Source organism: Catharus ustulatus, chromosome 35 (assembly GCF_009819885.2).
Source record: "Catharus ustulatus isolate bCatUst1 chromosome 35, bCatUst1.pri.v2, whole genome shotgun sequence".
Lineage (NCBI taxonomy): Eukaryota > Metazoa > Chordata > Aves > Passeriformes > Turdidae > Catharus > Catharus ustulatus.
The window spans coordinates 1,232,432-1,251,248 of record NC_046255.1 but is presented as its reverse complement, the minus strand read 5'-3'; the positions used below and the strand labels follow the sequence as shown (position 1 = coordinate 1,251,248).

The 18,817-nt window shown below is 48.6% G+C and overlaps 1 protein-coding gene across 1 annotated transcript; it reads left to right on the top strand.

Annotated features, from left to right (window-relative positions):
• Positions 1-1,524: 1,524 nt before the first annotated feature.
• On the top strand, positions 1,525-16,619 carry SULT2B1 (sulfotransferase family 2B member 1). Its single transcript, XM_033084035.1, has 8 exons — positions 1,525-1,672; positions 2,642-2,784; positions 3,756-4,013; positions 6,094-6,220; positions 9,725-9,819; positions 11,832-12,012; positions 13,074-13,300; positions 16,419-16,619. The coding sequence occupies exons 1-8, from the start codon at positions 1,540-1,542 to the stop codon at positions 16,617-16,619; spliced, it is 1,365 nt and encodes a 454-aa protein (XP_032939926.1). The 5' UTR covers positions 1,525-1,539.
• Positions 16,620-18,817: the final 2,198 nt, after the last annotated feature.

The following is an 18,817-nucleotide window of genomic DNA, read 5'->3' as shown; positions in this document are numbered from 1 at the left end:
GATTTGGACAGGGATTTTTGGATGGATTTGAGTCAGAATTTCAGGAATTCTGAGCAGATTTTTGAGCAGAATTTCAGGGATTCTGAGCAGATTTTAGGATGGGATTTCAGGATTTTTGGGCAGATTTTTGAGCAGAGTTTTAGGGATTTCTGATCAGGTTTGGATGGGGATTTTTTGGGTATTTTTGGTCAGATTTGAGTCAGGATTTTCAAGAATTCTATGCAGATTTCAAGCAGAATTTTGGGGTTTTTGATCAGATTTGAGTTGGAATTTTTGGGATTTCTGAGCACATTTTTGGATGGTATTTTAGGAATTCTGAGCAGGTTTGGACGGGGATTTTTTGGGGATTTTTGGGCAGAACCTGAGTCAGGATTTTCAAGAATTCCACGTGGATTTCGAGCAGAATTTCGGGATTTTTGATCAGGTTTGGACGGGGATTTTTGGGCTCCCTCCCCAGATGTGTCCCCACCTGTCCCAGGTGTGCCCAGGTATATCCCAGCTGTATCCAGGTGTGCCCCTGTTGTGCCCAGGTGTGTCTCACCTGTCCAGGTGTCCCCAGGTTTATCCAGGTGTATCCCAGGTGTGTCCCACCTGTCCCCAGGTGTGTCTTAGGAGTATCCAGGTGTGTCCAGGTGTGTCCAGCTGTATTTCAGGTGTACCCAGGTGTGTCCCTGCTGTCCCCAGGTGATGTCCCACGGGTATTTCCAGCACAGGGGGTGACGTTCCCGTCCCCAGGTGTGTCCAATTGTGTCCCAGGTGTGTCCCTGCTCTCCCCAGGTGTGTCCCCACCTGTCCCAGGTGTATCTTAGAGGTGTCCAGGTGTGTCCCACCTGTCCCCAGGTGTGCCCAGGTGTGTCCCTGCTGTATCCAGGTGTGTCCAGGTGTATCTCAGGTGTCCGCAGGTGTGTCTCAGGTCTGTCCCCACTTGTCCCAGGTGTGTCCAGGTGTGCCCAGGTGTGTCTCAGGTTTATCTGACCTGTCCCCAGGAGTGTCCCACCTGTCCCAGGTGTATCCAGGTGTGTCCCAGGTGTATTCAGGTGTGTCCCTGCTGTCCCCAGGTGTGTCTCACCTGTCCCCAGGTGTGTCCCTGATGTCCCACGGGTATTTCCAGCACGGGGGGGGTGACGTTCCCGGGGCTCCTTTACTGTCCCCAGATGTCCCCAGGTGTATCCAGGTGTGTCTCAGGTGTGTCCCTGCTGTCCCCAGGTGTGTCCCACCTGTCCCAGGTGTATCCAGGTGTGTCTCAGGTTTATCTCACCTGTCCCAGGTGTCCCCAGGTGTATCTCAGGTGTGTCCCTGCTGTCCCCAGGTGTGTCCCACCTGTCCCCAGGTGTGTCCCCAGGTGATGTCCCACGGGTATTTCCAGCACGGGGGGGTGACGTTCCTGTCCCCAGGTGTGTCCAGTTGTGTCCCAGGTGTCCCCAGGTGTGTCCCACCTGTCCCAGGTGTATCCAGGTGTGTCTCAGGTGTCCCCAGGTGTGCCCAGGTGTGTCTCAGGTGTATCTCACCTGTCCCCAGGTGTCCCCAGGTGTGTCCCCGATGTCCCACGGGTATTTCCAGCACGGGGGGGTGACGTTCCCGGGGCTCCTTTACTCCCCCCGGAGCCTCGAGGCCGCGCGCGAGTTCCCGGTGGAGGACGACGACGTCTTCAACGTCACCTACCAGAAATCGGGTAAAAAAACGGGGATTTGGGGAAAAAAAATAAATCTGGGGGTGGGGAAAAAAATCCTGAAATTTTGGAGTAAAAAATCCTGAAATTTGGGGTGAAAATCCTGAAATTTGGGACGAAAATTAAGAAATTTTGGGGTAAAAGTCTTAAAATTTGGGGCAAAGATCCTAAAATTCTGGGGAGAAAATCCTGAAATTTTGGGGGGGAAATTCTGAAATTTTGGGGTAAAAATCTTGAAATTTTGGGAAGAAAAACCTGAAATTCTGGGGAGAAAAACCTGAAATTTGGGACAAAAATCAAGAAATTTTGGGGTAAAAAATCTCAAATTTTAGAGCAAAAATCCTGAAATTTTGGAGGGGAAGTCGCAAAATTTTGGGGGAAAAGTTCTGAAATTTGGGGAGAAAATACAAAGATTTTTGGGGTGAATATTCTGAATTTTTGGGAGGAGTGAAAACCCCCCAAAAAATCTCCAAAAAATAGCAAAAAAAAATCTGAAAAAAAACCTAGGGAAAAATCACAGAATGAATCAGAAGAAAATCTAAAAAAATCCTAAAATTGTCTAAGATTTTGTTTTTCAGGGACAGTTTGGACGCTGGAGATCCTGTCCCTGATCTGCCAGGACGGGGACCCCGAAACCCCCAAAAAAATCATTAAAAAATCTTTAAAAATCACAAAAAAATGATTAAAAAACCAGAAAAAAAATCAGAAAAAAAGCCAAAAAAATCCCAGAAAATCACCAAAAAAATCAGAAAAAAGTCTTTAAAAATTGTAATTTTTGTTTTCCAGGGAGAGTGTGGATGCTGCAGATCCTGTCCCTGATCCACCAGGATGGGGGCCTCAAATCAGCCCCAAAACCCCCAAAAAATCATGAAAAAAATCCCAAAAATCACAAAAAATCACCAAAAAATCGCAAAAAAAATCAGAAAAAAATGCAAAAAAATTTTTAAAAAACTCCCAAATTTTATTTTTTAGGGACAGTTTGGATGCTGGAGATCCTGTCCCTGATCCGGCAGGACGGGGACCCGCGCTGGTGCCGCTCTGTCCCCAACTGGGACCGGGGCCCGTGGCTGGAGACGCTGCTGGGGCTGCGCCGCGCCCAAAAAATCACCAAAAAATCATAAAAAAATCTGAAAAAAAATCACAAAAAATTCCAAAAAATCTCAAAAAAAATCACAAAAAAATCACAAAAAAATCCAAAAAATTACTAAAAAAATCAGAAAAAAAATCTAGAATAATCCTAAAATTTTCCTTTTAAGGCATGGTGGGGATGCTGGAGATCCTGTCTGTAATCTACTGGGACGGGGACCCAAAGACCCAAAAAAATCATCTAATAAGTCCTAAAAATCACCAAAAAATCACCAAAAAATGGTTTAAAAATCAGAAAAAATTCACAAAAAATCAGAAAAAAATCTAAAAAATACTAACATTTTGTTTTTCCAGGGACAGTGTGGATGCTGGAGATCCTGTCCCTGATCCGGCAGGACGGGGACCCCAAATCAGCCCCAAAACCCCTAAAAAATCACGAAAAAATCGCAAAAATATAAAAAAAAATGCAAAAAAAATCAGAAAAAAATCTAAAATATTCCTAAAATTTTCCTTTTCCAGGGACAGTTTGGATGCTGGAGATCCTGTCCCTGATCCTCCAGGACGGGGACCCAAATCAGCCCCAAAACCCCCCAAAAATCACCAAAAAATCGCAAAAAATCACCAAAAAATCACAAAAAAAGTATTTAAAAATCATTTAAAAATCAGAAAAAAAATCTAAAAAAATTTGAAATTTGTTTTCCAGGGACAGTGTGGATGCTAGAGATCCTGTCCCTGATCCGCCAGGACGGGGACCCCAAACCCCCCAAAAATCACCAAAAAATTCCCAAAAAATCACCAAAAAGTTGCAAAAATCACTAAAAAATCTTGAAAAAATCACCAAAAAATGGGAAAAAAAATCTAAAATATTCCTAAAGTTTTTCTTTTCAGGCACATTGTGGATGCTGGAGATCCTGTCCCTGATCCGGCAGGACGGGGACCCCGAAAAACCCAAAAAATCACCAAAAAAACCCCAAAAAATCAGAAAAAAATGCAAAAAAAATCAGAAAAAAATCTAAAAAAATGCCAAAAATTCCAAATTTTTTTTCCAGGGACAGTGTGGATGCTGGAGATCCTGTCCCTGATCCGGCAGGACGGGGACCCGCGCTGGTGCCGCTCTGTCCCCAACTGGGACCGGGGCCCGTGGCTGGAGACGCTGCTGGGGCTGCGCCGCGCCCGCGCCAACGCCCGGCCCCGAATCATCAGCTCCCACCTGCCCGTGCACATGTTCCCCAAAGCGTTTTTTGGGTCCAAGGCCAAGGTCTGGGGGGAAAAAATGGGATTTGGGGGAAAAAATGGAGGGTTTGGGGTTTTGGAGGGAAAAAATGGGGATTTTATGCTAAAAAAATGGAGTTTTTAGGAGAAAAAGTGGGGATTTTAGGTGAAAAAATGAAATTATTAGGCTCAAAAATGGGGATTTTAAGGGATAAAAATGGGATTTTAAGGGTTAAAAAATAAAAGGTTTAGGAGAAAAATTGGGATTTTTGGTGAAAAAATGAAATTTTTAGGGGAAAAATTGAATTTTAAGAGTTAAAAAATGGGGATTTTTGGGAAAAATAGAGATTTTTGGGGTTAAAAATGGGGATTTTTGGGGGAAATTGGGGATTTTGGGGGGAAAATGGGGATTTTAGGGGGAAAAATGGAATTTTTAGGGTTAAAAATGGGGATTTGAGGGTTAAAAATGGAGGTTTTAGGGGAAAAATAAAGATTTTTGGTGAAAAAATGAAATTTTTAGGGGGAAAAAGGGAATTTTTAGGGTTAAAAAATTGAGTTTTTAGGGGAAAATGAGGGTTTTAGGGGGAAAAAATGTGGTTTTTACGGAAAAAAATAAAAGTTTTAGGGTTAAAAATGGGGATTTTAGGGGGAAAATGGGGTTTTGGGGTTCGGGGGGGAAAAATAATGGGGGGTTTGGGGTGAAAAAATGGGGGTTTTAGGGGGAAAAATGAAATTTTTAGGGGGAAAAATGGGGTTTTTGGTGAAAAAATGGGATTTTAAGGGTTAAAAAATGGAGGTTTTAGGGGAAAAATTGGGATTTTAGGGGGGGAAATGGAGATTTTAGGGGAAAAAAATGGGGATTTTAAGGGTTAAAAATGGGGATTTTTGTGCTAAAAAATGGGGCTTTTTGGTGAAAAAATGAAATTTTATAGGGAAAAATGGGGATTTGGGGGAAAAAAATGAAATTTTTAGGGGAAAAAATGGAGTTTTTAGGGGGAAACGGGGGTTTTGTGCTTAAAAAAATGGGATTTTAAGGGTTAAAAAATGGAGTTTTTAGGAGGGAAATAGGGATTTTAGGGGAAAAAAGGGGGATTTGGGGTTCAAAAAAAAATGGTGGGTTTAGGGGAAAAAATAGGGATTTTTGGGAGGAAAGTGGGGGATTTTATGATAAAATATGGGGGGTTTGGGGTAAAAAATGGGGATTTTTAATGGAAAAATTTGGGATTTTTGGGTTTTCTTGATTGAAATTCACTTTTTTGGGTTTGAGGTGATTTACAGTGCCCAGATTTGGGGTAAAGTTCAGGATTTTTGGGTTTCTGATGATTTACACTGTCCAGCTTTGGCTTAAAATTTGTTTAATTTTTTTTTGTTTGTTTCCGGGTGATTTACAGTGTTCAGCTTTGGGTTAAATTTTCTTTATTTCTATTTTTTTTGTGTTTTAGGTGATTGACGCTGCCCAGATTTGGGTTAAAAATTCAGGAATTTTATTTTTCTAAATTAAAATTTGATTTTTTTTGTGTTCCAGGTGATTTACACTGCCCAGATTTGGCGTGAAATTCAGAATTTTTGGGGTTTTTTTTGTGTTTTAGGTGATTTTCACTGCCCAGAATTGTGATAAAAATCAAAAAATTTGATTTTTTTAATAGAAATTTTATTTTTTAAATTGAAATTTGATTTTTTTAATAGCAATTTTATTTTTTTAAATTGAAATTTGATTTTTTTAATAGAAATTTTATTTTTTTAAATTGAAATTTTATTTTTTTTACGTTTTAGGTGATTTACACTGCCCAGAATTGTGATAAAAAATTCAGTAATTTTATTTTTTTAATTAAAATTTTATTTTTTCAATTGAAATTTGATTTTTTTTCTGCTCCAGGTGATTTACACTGCCCAGATTTGGGATAAAAATTCAGAAATTTTATTTGTTTGAATTCAGAAATTTTATTTTTTTTAATTGAAATTTTATTTTTTAAATTGAAATTTTAGTTTTTTCAATTGAATTTTTTTTTTTTTTTACATTTTAGGTGATTTACACTGCCCCAATTTGAGTTAAAAATTCAGGATTTTTATTTTTTTTAATAGAAATTTTATTTTTCAATTAAAATTTGATTTTTTTTGTGCTCCAGGTGATCTACACGGTGCGGGACCCCAAGGACGTGCTGGTTTCCCTTTTCCACTTCGCTCGAATCTTCCGGCCCTACAGAGACCCCGGGAGCCTCGGGGACTTCATGGACAAATTCCTGCAGGGGGACGGTGCCAGAACGGGGAATTTGGGGAATTTTGGGGTTTTTTGGGGGGTTTAAAAAAAATTGAGGGGATTTGGGGAAATTTAGGGAGGTAAAAATGGGATTTTTGGGGGTTTAAAAGGGATTTTTGGGATTTTTTGGGGGGAAAAATGGGAATTTTTGGGATTTTTTGGGGATTTAAAAGGAATTTTTGGGGGATTTTTGGGAGGTTTTGGGGAGGTAAAATTGGGGATTTGGGGGATTTAAATGAATTTTAGGAATTTTTTGGGAGGTTTTGGGGAGGTAAAGTTAAGAATTTTGGGAATTTGGGGGATTTTTGGGGAGATTTTGGGGATTTTTGGGGATTTTTGGGAATTTTTGGGAAGGTGAAATGGGAATTTTGGGGATTTAAAAGGAATTTTTGGGAATTTTTTGGGATTTTTGGGAAGGTAAAATTTGGAATTTGGGGATTTAAAGGGATTTTGATAGAGATGAAATTGGGATTTTTGGTGATTTTTGGGGGGTTAAAAAAAATTGGGGGGGGTTTGGGGAAATTTAGGGAGGTAAAAATGGGAATTTTGGGGGTTTAATAGGGATTTTTGGGGATTTTTTGGGGGGGAAAAATGGGAATTTTTGGGATTTAAAGGGATTTTTGGGGATTTTTGGGAATCTTTTTAGGGGAAAAATGGGATTTTTGGGGGTTTAAAAGGAATTTTTGGGGATTTTTTGGGGGGAAAAATGGGAATTTTTGGGGTTTTTTGGGGATTTAAAAGGAATTTTTGGGGGATTTTTGGGAGGTTTTGGGGAGATAAAATTGGGAATTTTGGGATTTAAAATTATTTTGGGAAGGTGAAATGGGAATTTTGGGGATTTAAAAGGAATTTTTGGGGATTTTTGGGGAGGTAAAATTCGGAATTTTGGGGATTTAAATGAATTTTTGGGGATTTTTGGGGATTTTTGGGGAGGTAAAATTGAGAATTTTGGGGATTTTTGGGATTTTTTTGGGATTTAAAAGGAATTTTTGGGGAATTTTTTGGGAGGTTTTGGGGAGGTGAAATTGGGATTTTTGGGAATTTTGGGGTTTTTGGGGGGTTTAAAAAAAATTGGGGGGGATTTGGGGGAATTTAGGGAGGTAAAAATGGGAATTTTTGGGGATTTAAAAGGGATTTTTGGGGATTTTTTGGGATTTTTGGGGAGGTAAAAATGGGATTTTTGGGGGTTTAAATGAATTTTTGGGGATTTAAAGGGATTTTTGGGGAGGTAAAATTGAGAATTTTGGGGATTTTTGGGGATTTTTGGGGGTTTTAAAAAAGTTGGGGGGATTTGGGGAAATTTAGGGAGGTAAAAATGGGATTTTTGGGGGTGTAAAGAGAATTTTTGGGATTTTTTGGGGGGAAAAATGGGAATTTTTGGGATTTTTGGGGAGGTAAAAATGGGATTTTGGAGATTTAAAAGGAATTTTTGGGAATTTTTGGGGAGGTAGAAATGAGAATTTTGGGGATTTGGGAGATTTTTGGGGAGATTTTGGGGATTTTTGGGAATTTTTTGGGGGTAAAAATGGGAATTTTTGGGATTTTTTGGGGATTTAAAAGGAATTTTTGGGGGATTTTTGGGAATTTTTAGAGAACTAAAATCGGGAATTTTGGGATTTGAAAGGGATTTTTGGGAAGGTGAAATGGGAATTTTGGGGATTTAAAAGGAATTTTTTGGGATTTTTTGGGATTTTTGGGGAGGTGAAATTGGGAATTTTGGGATTTAAAGGGATTTTGGGGAGGTGAAATTGGGATTTTTGGGATTTTTTGGGGATTTTTGGGGGGTTTTAAAAAAATTGGAGGGGATTTGGGGAAATTTAGGGAGGTAAAAATGGGATTTTTGGGGGTTTAATAGGAATTTTTGGGGATTTTTGGGAATTTCTTTAGGGGAAAAATGGGAATTTTTGGGATTTAAAGGGATTTTTGGGGATTTTTGGGAATCTTTTTAGGGGAAAAATGGGATTTTTGGGGGTTTAAAAGGAATTTTTGGGGATTTTTTGGGGGTAAAAATGGGAATTTTTGGGATTTTTTGGGGATTTAAAAGGAATTTTTGGGGATTTTTGGGAATTTTTTGGGGGGAAAAATGGGAATTTTGGGGATTTTTGGGGGGAAAAATGGGAATTTTTGGGGATTTAAAAGGAATTTTTGGGGATTTTTGGGAATTTTTTGGGGGGAAAAATGGGAATTTTGGGGATTTTTGGGGGGAAAAATGGGAATTTTTGGGATTTTTTGGGGATTTAAAAGGAATTTTTGGGGATTTTTGGTAATTTTTGGGGAGGTGAAATTGGGAATTTTGGGGTTTAAAAGGAATTTTGGGGGATTTTTGGGGAGGTGAAATTGGGAATTTTGGGATTTTAAAGGGTTTTTTTTGGGGGAAAATGGGAATTTTTGGGATTTTTGGGGGGTTTTAAAAAAACTGGGGGGGATTTGGGGGAATTTAGGGAGGTAAAAATGGGAATTTTGGGGATTTTAAAGGAAATTTTGGGGGGTTTTGGGGAGATAAAATTGGGGATTTTGGGGTTTAAAGGGATTTTTTGAGGATTTTTGGGGAGATTTTGGGGTGATTTTGAGTAGATTTGGGGTAGGAAATTCAGGATTTGGGGTTTTTGGGGGCTGGAAATTTGGGATTTTGGGATTTAGGAGTGGATTTGGGGTTTTTTTGAGGGAATTTGGGGTTTTGGGGGGCAGGAAATTCAGGATTTGGGGATTTTTGGCTCTGGGAATTTGGGATTTGGGTTTTTGGAGCTGATTTTGGGTTTTTTGAAGAGATTTTGGGGATTTTGTAAGGAACTTTGGGATTTTTGGGGCAAGAAATTCAGGATTTGGAGTTTTTTGGCTCTGGGATTTTGGGATTTTGGGACTTTGGGGCTGATTTTGGGGTTTTTTGAAGAGATTTTGGAGTTTTTTGGAAGGAATTCGGGGTTTTTGGGGCAGGATATTTGAGATTTGGGATTTTCTAGGATGGGAAATTCAGGATTTGGGGTTTTCTGGGGTGGGGAATTTGGGATTTGGGGACTTTGGGGTGGATTTGGGGGTTATTTTGAAGAGATTTTGGGGATTTTTTTAAGGGATTTGGGGATTTTTAGGGCAAGAAATTCAGGATTTGGAGATTTTTAGGGTGGGAAATTCAGGATTTGGGGATTTTTGGGTGGAATTTGGGGTTTTTTTAAGACATTTTAGGGATTTTTTAAGGGATTTTGGGTTTTTTAGGGCAGGGAATTCAGGATTTGGAGTTTTCTGGGGTGGGGAATTTGGGATTTAGGTTTTTTGGGATGAGTTAATTTGGGATTTGGGGTTTTTTGGGTCTGGGGATTCAGGATTTTGGGGCTGATTTTGGATTTTTTTGAAGAGATTTTGGGATTTTTAGGGCAGGAAATTCAGGATTTGGGGATTTTGGCAGTGCCAGGGCTGTCCCCTCCCTGTCCCCAATGTCCCCTCTCTGTCCCCTCACTGTCCCCAATGTCCCCTCCCTGTCCCCAATGTCCCCTCTCTGTCCCCAGTGCCCTTTGGCTCCTGGTTCCAGCACGTCCGGGGGTGGCTCCAGCTCCGGGGGAGGGAAAATTTCTTCTGGATCAGCTACGAGGAGCTGCAGCAGGTGGGGACATTTGGGGACATTGGGGACACTTGGGGACATTTGGGGACATCCTGGGGACATCCTGGGGACACCTAGGACAGGTGGGGACACTTAAATGTCACTTCAATGTCACCCCCAATGTCCCCTGAGTGTCCCCAATGTCCCCTGAGTGTCCCCTGAGTGTCCCCTGAGTGTCCCCACTGTCCCCTGAGTGTCCCCTGAGTGTCCCCTGAGTGTCCCCTGAGTGTCCCCAATGTCCCCTGAGTGTCCCCTGAGTGTCCCCTGAGTGTCCCCAATGTCCCCTGAGTGTCCCCTGAGTGTCCCCTGAGTGTCCCCTGAGTGTCCCCTGAGTGTCCCCAATGTCCCCTGATGTCCCCTGAGTGTCCCCAATGTCCCCTGAGTGTCCCCTGAGTGTCCCCAGTGTCCCCTGAGTGTCCCCAATGTCCCCTGAGTGTCCCCTGAGTGTCCCCTGAGTGTCCCCAATGTCCCCAATGTCCCCTGAGTGTCCCCTGAGTGTCCCCTGAGTGTCTCCAATGTCCCCAATGTCCCCTGAGTGTCCCCTGAGTGTCCCCTGAGTGTCCCCGGAGTGTCCCCAATGTCCCCTGAGTGTCCCCTGAGTGTCCCCAGTGTCCCCTGAGTGTCCCTTGAGTGTCCCCTGAGTGTCCCCAATGTCCCCTGAGTGTCCCCTGAGTGTCCCCTGAGTGTCCCCACTGTCCCCTGAGTGTCCCCAATGTCCCCTGAGTGTCCCCTGAGTGTCCCCAGTGTCCCCTGATGTCCCCTGAGTGTCCCCTGAGTGTCCCCAGTGTCCCCAACGTCCCCTAAGTGTCCCCAGTGTCCCCAATGTCCCCTGAGTGTCCCCTGAGTGTCCCCAGTGTCCCTTGTGTCCCCAGGACCTGCGTGGCAGTGTCCAGCGCCTCTGCTCCTTCCTGTGTCACCCGCTGTCCCCAATGTCCCCTGAGTGTCCCCTGAGTGTCCCCAGTGTCCCCTGAGTGTCCCCTGAGTGTCCCCTGAGTGTCCCCTGAGTGTCCCCAGTGTCCCCTGTGTCCCCAGGACCTGCGTGGCAGTGTCCAGCGCCTCTGTTCTTTCCTGTGTCACCCGCTGTCCCCAATGTCCCCTGAGTGTCCCCTGAGTGTCCCCACTGTCCCCTGAGTGTCCCCTGAGTGTCCCCACTGTCCCCTGAGTGTCCCCTGAGTGTCCCCTGAGTGTCCCCTGAGTGTCCCCCTGAGTGTCCGAGTGTCCCCTGAGTGTCCCCTGAGTGTCCCCAATGTCCCCTGAGTGTCCCCTGAGTGTCCCGAGTGTCCCCTGAGTGTCCCCTGAGTGTCCCCAGTGTCCCCTGAGTGTCCCCAATGTCCCCTGAGTGTCCCCTGAGTGTCCCCAATGTCCCCTGAGTGTCCCCAATGTCCTCTGAGTGTCCCCAGTGTCCCCTGAGTGTCCCCTGAGTGTCCCTGAGTGTCCCCTGAGTGTCCCCTGAGTGTCCCCTGAGTGTCCCCAATGTCCCCTCAGTGTCCCCTGAGTGTCCCCAATGTCCCCTGAGTGTCCCCAATGTCCCCTGAGTGTCCCCTGAGTGTCCCCTGAGTGTCCCCTGAGTGTCCCCAATGTCCCCAATGTCCCCTGAGTGTCCCCAGTGTCCCCAATGTCCCCTCAGTGTCCCCTGAGTGTCCCCAATGTCCCCTGAGTGTCCCCAATGTCCCCTGCGTGTCCCCTGAGTGTCCCCTGAGTGTCCCCTGAGTGTCCCCAATGTCCCCAATGTCCCCTGAGTGTCCCCTGAGTGTCCCCAGTGTCCCCTGAGTGTCCCCAATGTCCCCTGAGTGTCCCCTGAGTGTCCCCTGAGTGTCCCCAATGTCCCCTGATGTCCCCTGAGTGTCCCCTGAGTGTCCCCTGAGTGTCCCCAATGTCCCCTGAGTGTCCCCAATGTCCCCTGATGTCCCCTGAGTGTCCCCTGAGTGTCCCCTGAGTGTCCCCAATGTCCCCTGAGTGTCCCCAATGTCCCCTGAGTGTCCCCTGAGTGTCCCCACTGTCCCCTGTGTCCCCAGGACCTGCGTGGCAGTGTGCAGCGCCTCTGCTCCTTCCTGTGTCACCCGCTGTCCCCCGCCGCCCTGGACGCCGTTGTCACCAACGCCTCGTTCGCCGCCATGAGCCACAACCCCATGAGCAACTTCAGCCTCAGCCCGGGATTTATCCTGGACAGGAGCAGGGGACCCTTCCTCAGGAAAGGTGGGGACACTTGGGGACACTTGGGGACAGCAGGGACATCCAGGGGATAGCAGGGATAATGGGGGATTGGGGTCATTGGGGACAGCAGGGACAGCAGGGACATCCAGGGGACAGCAGGGATAATGGGGGATTGGGGACATTGAGGGGACAGTGGGGACAATGGGGACACTCAGGGGACATCAAGGGAATTTGGGGATATTGGGGACAATGGGGACATTGGGGACACTGGGGACATTGGGGACAGCTTCAGCCTCAGCCCCAGGTTCATCCTGGATCAGAACAGGGGACCCTTCCTCAGGAAAGGTGGGGACACTTGGGGACATCCAGGGGACATTGGGGACATCCAGGGGATAGCAGGGATAATGGGGGATTGGGGACATTGGGGACACTCAGGGGACACTCAGGGGACACTCAGGGGACATTGGGGACATTGGGGACACTCAGGGGACACTCAGGGGACATTGGGGACACTCAGGGGACACTCAGGGGACACTCAGGGGACACTCAGGGGACATTGGGGACACTCAGGGGACACTCAGGGGACACTCAGGGGACATTGGGGACACTCTGGGGACATCAGGGACACCCAGGGGATTTGGGGACATTGGGGACAGGGACAGTTCTACACAGGAATTCCAATTTTTTGCCCAATTTTTTCCCGTTTTTCCAGAAATTTCAGTGTATTTTTAGAAGTTTTAAATTCCATTTTTTCCCCATTTTTCACAGAAATTTCAGGGTATTTTTGGAAGTTTTAAATCCCATTTTTTTCCCATTTTTTTCAGGAATTTCAGGGTATTTTTAGGAGTTTTAAATTCCATTTTTTGCCCATTTTTCACAGAAATTTCAGGGTATTTTTTTAACTTTTAAATTCCATTTTTATTCCCATTTTCCTCAGGAATTTCAGGGTGTTTTTTAACTTTTAAATTCCATTTTTTCCCCATTTTTTTCAGGAATTTCAGGATATTTTGGGCGATTTTAAATTCCATTTTTTGCCCATTTTTTTGAGGAATTTCAGGATATTTTTGCAAGTTTTAAATTCCATTTTTTCCCCTTTTTTTCAGGGATTTCAGGGGACTGGAGGAACCACCTGAGCCCCGAGCAGAGCCGGCGCTTCGACCTCGTGTACCGGGAGCGCATGGAGGGGCTGGGGGTCTCCTTCCCCTGGGACCCCCCGGGAACGGCCCCAGAGACCCCCCAGGAAACCCAAAAAATGGGGGGGGAACCCCAAAAAATCCAAAATCTGGAGGAGACCCCCAAGGAAACCCAAAAAGAGGAGGAGACCCCCCAAAAAAACCCCCAGGACCCCCCAGGAACGGCCCCAGAGACCCCCCAGGAACCCCAAAAAATGGGGGGGGAACCCCAAAAATTCCAAAATCAGGAGGAGACCCCCCAGGAAACCCAGAAAAAGGAGGAGAACCCCAAAAAAATCTCCCAGGACCCCCCAAAATTCTTCCAGGACCCCCCAAAAATCCATCAGGGGTCACAGAAAGAGGATGGGACCCCCAAAAAAATCTGTCAGAAACCCCAAAAAATGGGGGAGACCCCCAAAAAATCCACTCAAGACCCCCCAAAATTCTCCCAGGACCCCCCAAAAATCCATCAGGGGTCCCAAAATGAGGAGGAGAACCCCAAAAAAATCCATCAGGGGTCACAAAAAATGGGGGAGACCCCCAAGGAAACCCAAAAAACGAGGGAGACCCCCGAAAAAACCCCCCAGGACCCCCCAAAAATCCATCAGGGGTCCCAAAAAAAGGATGAGATCCCCCAAAAAACAACCCAGGAGTCACAAAAAGAGGAGGAGACCCCCCAGGGACCCCAAAAAATGGGGGAGACCCCTAAAAAAATCCATCAGGACCCCCCAAAATCCACCCCAGAGACCCCCCAAGAACCCCAAAAAATGGGGGAGACCCCCAAAAAAATCCATCAGGGGTCCCAAAAGAAGGATGAGACCCCCAAAAAAACCCCTCAGGACCCCCTAAAAATCCATCAGGGGTCACAAAAAGAGGAGGAGACCCCCAAAAAAAAAACCCAGGAGCCCCAAAATCAGGGGGAGACCCTCAAGGAAACCCAAAAAGAGGGGGAGACCCCCAAAAAAATCCATCAGGGGTCACAAAAAATGGGGGAGACCCCCCAGGAAACCCAAAATCAGGGGGATACCCCCCAAAAAAAACCCCAGGACCCCCCAAAATCCCCCCAGGAGCCCCCAAAAACTCCTCAGAATATCCCAAAAATGCCTCAGGACCCCCCTAAAAAAAGGGAGAGCCCCCCAAAAAAATCCCAGGACCTCCCAAAATCCCCTCAGGGTACCCCAAAAACCTCTCAGGGTTCCCCAAAATCCCCCCAGGAGCCCCCTCCCCGTGACCCCCCCCAGCTCAGAGGTGCCCAAAACCCCCCCAGGACCCCCCTAAGGAACCTCAGGACCCCCAAAAATGGGGAGGAGACCCCCAAAAAAACACCCAGGAACCCCAAAAAATGGGGAGGAGACCCCCAGGGACCCCCCCAAATTTACCCAAAAAAGGGGAGGAGACCCCCAGAACCATCCCCAGCCCCCCTCCCCCCATTTTGTGCTGATCAATAAAGAGCAATCAAGGATTAATTAATTGCAGCTGGGGGGGGTTTATTTGGGGAGGGGGATTTGGGGTGGTGCCAGTGCTGGAGGTGATGAAGGAAAATTTGGGGATTTTTGGGGTAAAATTTGAAGTTTTTCAGGAGAAAATTCAGGGACTTTTTGGGAGGGGAGAAATTCGGGGGTTTTTGGGGTAAAATGTTGAAAATTTGGGGGGAAATTCGGATTTTTTTGGGAGGAAACGGTTGCTAGGGGGCGCCGTAAAGCACGGAAGTGTCGTAAATGCCGTTGCTATGGGCCGCCGTAAAGCACTTAAGTGTCGTAAACGCCGTTGCTATGGAGCGCCGTAAAGCACGGAATTGTCGCAAACGCCGTTGCTAGGGACCGCCGTAAAGCACGTGACCCGGGGTGTCGTAAAGCGCCGTCACCGCCGTTTTTCGGTGCGGTGTTTCCGTTTTTGGGGTGAAATTTTCGGTTTTTTTCCCCTGAATTTCGTTTTTTTTCCCCAAAATTCCCGATTTTCACCCCGAATTCCCGGTTTTTGGTTCCCAGCTCCCCGTTTTTTTGTCCCAATTCCCGGTTTTTTCGCCCCAAATCCGCGATTCCCGGCCCTCGGGGGGGGGTTTCCCCGCCCCCTCAGTGACGTCACCGTGACGTCATTTCCGATGCTCAGGGTTTGCCCCGCCCCCCGCGATGGCGGCGCTGCGCTCCGGGGGAGGATTTTTGGGGATTTTGGGGGGAATTTTGGGGGAATTTGAAGGAAATTTGCTGTTTTCGGGGTCCGGGGATTTTTGGGGTTATTTTTTCGAGTTTTTTTGGGGCTGTTTTGGGGGGATTTGGGGTTTATTTTGGCTTTTTTTAGGTTTATTTGGGGTTGTTTTGGGGTTTTTTTGGGCTATTTTGGGGCTATTTTTGGGTTTATTTTTTAGCTACTTTTGAGTTCATTTTTGTTGTTTTTGGGGATTTTGGGGGCCATTATTTTTTGGTTATTTTGGGTTTATTTTGGTTGATTTTGGGGATTTTTTTGGGGCTATTTTCTTTATTATTTTTGGGCTACTTTTGAGTTATTTTTGGGTTATTTTGGGTTTATTTTGCTTGGTTTTGGGGATTTTTTTGGGGCTATTTTTTAATTATTTTTGGGCTACTTCTGGGTTATTTTTGGGTTTATTTGGGGTTATTTTTCGTTGTTTTTTGCACTTTATTTTGGTTGATTTTGGGGTTTTTTGGGGTCTCTTTCACACCCCTCCCTCTCCATCTCCAGTTTGGGTGGGTGGTGGAGGGGTCAGAGGTCAGTGGGGTCACTGGGTCAGGGGTCAGAGGTCATTAGCGAGTGGTCAGTGGGTCAGAGGTCAGTGGTTTAATGATTGAAAAAAAAAAAAAAAAATTCACATCGAGCTGGGAGCCCCAGTCCCAGTTTCAGTCTCGATCCCAGTCCCAGTCCCGGTTTCTGTTCCAGTCCCAGTTCTGGTTCCAGTCCCGGTTTCAGTCTCGATCCCAGTCCTGGTCCCAGTTCTGGTTTCAGTTCCAGTCCCGGTTCTGGTCCCGGTTCCAGTTTCTGTTCCGGTCCCGGTTCCGGTCTCAATCCCAGTCCCAGTTCCACCACCAGGCCCAATCCCAGTCCCGCTTCCGATGCTGGTTCTGGTTCCGGTCCCAGTTCTGATCCCAGTCCTGGTCCCGGTTCTGATCCCGGTTCTGGTCCCAGTTCTGCTCCCAGTTCCAATCCCGGTTCCAATAACAGTTCTGGTCCCGGTTCTGGTCCCGGTTCCAGTTTCAGTTCCAGTCCTGGTCCCGGTTCCAGTCCCAGTCCCAATCCTGGTTCCGATAATGGTTCTGGTTCCAGTCCCAGTTCTGGTTCCAGTCCCAGTTTCAGTCTCGATCCCAGTCCTGGTCCCAGTCCCGGTTCCGGTTCCAGTTTCTGTTCCAGTTTCAGTTCCAGTCCTGGTTCCGGTCCCGGTTCCAGTTTCAGTTCCAGTCCTCCTGGTTCCGGTCTCAATCCCAGTCCCACTTCCGATGCTGGTTCTGGTTCCAGTCCCAGTTCTGATCCCAGTTCCAATCCCGGTTCTGATCCCGGTTCTGGTTCCGGTTCTGGTCCCGGTTCTGGTCCCGGTTCTGGTTCCGGTTCCAGTTTCAGTTCCAGTCCTGGTTCCAGTCCCAGTCCCAGTTCTGGTCCCGGTTCCAGTTCTGGTCCCAGTCCTGGTTCTGGTTTCAGTTCCGGTCCCGGTTCCCCTGTGGGTGCCCCAGTGCCGCTCCAGGTGCAAAGTGGTTCCAGTTCTGGTCCCAGTTCCGGTTCTGATCCTGGTCCCGGTTCCGGTCCCGGTTCCGGTTCCCCCGTGCGTCCCGTGGTGCCGCTCCAGGTGCGAGGCGGTTCTAGTCCCAGTCCCGGTGCTGGTCCCGGTTCCGGTCCCAGTTCTGATCCCGGTTCCGGTCCCAGTTCCGGTTCCGGTTCCCCCGTGCGTGCCCCGGTGCCGCTCCAGGTGCGAGGCGGTTCCGGTCCCGGTTCTGGTCCCGGTTCCAGTCCCGGTTCCGGTTCTGATCCCGGTTCCGGTTCCGCCGTGTGTCCCCCGGTGCCGCTCCAGGTGCGAGGCGGTTCCAGTCCCGGTTCTGATCCCGGTCCCGGTTCCGGTCCCGGTCCCGGTTCCGCCGTGCGTCCCCCGGTGCCGCTCCAGGTGCGAGGCGGTTCTGGTCCCAGTTCCGGTCCCGGTTCCGGTCCCGGTTCCGGTTCCCCCGTGGGTGCCTCGGTGCCGCTCCAGGTGCGAGGCGGTTCCGGTTCTGGTCCCGGTTCCGGTTCCGGTTCCCCCGTGCGTGCCCCGGTGCCGCTCCAGGTGCGAGGCGGTTCCGGTCCCGGTTCTGATCCCGGTTCCGATCCCGGTCCCGGTCCCGCCGTGTGTCCCGCAGTGCCGCTCCAGGTGCGAGGCGGTTCTGATCCCAGTCCCGGTCCCGGTTCTGGTTCTGGTCCCAGTTCCGGTCCCGGTTCCGGTTCCCCCGTGCGTGCCTCGGTGCCGCTCCAGGTGCGAGGCCCGCTTGAAGCGCTTCCCGCAGGTGCAGCACAGGTGCGGTTTGAGCGGCGAGTGCGCGATGCGGTGCCGCCGCAGGTACGACAGGTACGCGAAGCAACGCCCGCACTCGGGGCACCAGAACCGCGCCCGGCCCGGCGGGACCGGAACCGGAACCGGAACCGGGCCGGGAACGGAACCGGGACAGGAGCCGGAACTGGGATAGGAACCGGAACCGGGACAGGAACCGGAAACGGAACCGGGACAAGAACCGGAACCGGAAACAGCACATGAACAGGAACCGGAAGTTGCACCGAGACCAGTACAGGAGCCGGAACCGGAAGTGGCACAGGAACCGGAAGTGGCACAGGAACCGGAAGTTGCCACCAGCACCGTGTAGGGCAGGCCCTGGCTGTCAATCAAGAGGTACCGCCCCACCCCCGAGGGGGGAGGGGAAGGGGAGGGGGCGGGGTGGGGGGAGGGGCGAGGGGGGCTGCGGAAAAAGGAGAAAAAATGGGGGGAGGGGTTATGGGGGAGCCCCACCCCCTTTTCCATCCCCCTCGTGGGTTTTTGGGGAGGGGGAAGGGTGGGGTTTCCCCGATTTTGGGGGTAATTTTGGGTGTTTTTTTGGGTTTTGGGGTGATTTTGGGGGGGTTCCGGGGGTCCTTTGGGGGGGGGTGGGTCTCTGGATTTTGGGGTCCACGAGGGTGGGGGTGGAGTTTGCTGAGGGGGTCCCGTGAATTGGGGGAGGGTCTGGGAGTCCCCTGGGGGGTTCTGTGAAGATTTGGGGGTCCCAAAAATGGAAGTGGGGGGGAGAGGGAATGGTGGAGTCCCGGTTTTGGGGGATGGGGTCAGGTCCCAAAATCCTGGGGGGATTTTGGAGGGGGTGAGCTCTGGGGGGTCCCCGCCCCTTCCCCCCCCGAGCCCCCTCCCCAATTTCCGCCCCCCTCCCCCCGTTACCTCCGGCCCGGGCTCCCCTTCATGGGGGGCTCCGCTCCTGGGGGGCTCCTCCGGCGGTTTTTGGGGGGGGGGCTCCGCTCCGGGGTCCCGGTGGGGGCGGGGGGCGCTGGGGGGGGGAGGGGAACCAAAAAAACCTCGAGCCGGTGTCGCAGCGTTTGTGTTCCGGCCGGAAACTCCGCCCGCGCTCATCAGTTCCGCCCTCCCCCTCCACCCCCTCCCCCACCCCACGCGTGACCCCCCCAGGGAGGGCTGAGCCCCCCTCCCCCAAATTTGGGTTTTGCGCCCC

Bases quoted from the DNA above. Each gene is read 5' to 3' on its own strand.
- SULT2B1 (XM_033084035.1), top strand. From the start codon at position 1,540: ATGTCCCACGGGTATTTCCAGCACGGGGGGGTGACGTTCCCGGGGCTC. The intron at 12,013-13,073 runs GTGGGGACACTT...CCTTTTTTTCAG, and splicing joins GGGACCCTTCCTCAGGAAAG to GGATTTCAGGGGACTGGAGG. The intron at 13,301-16,418 runs AAAAACCCCCAG...TTCTGGTTCCAG, and splicing joins AAGAGGAGGAGACCCCCCAA to TCCCAGTTCTGGTTCCAGTC.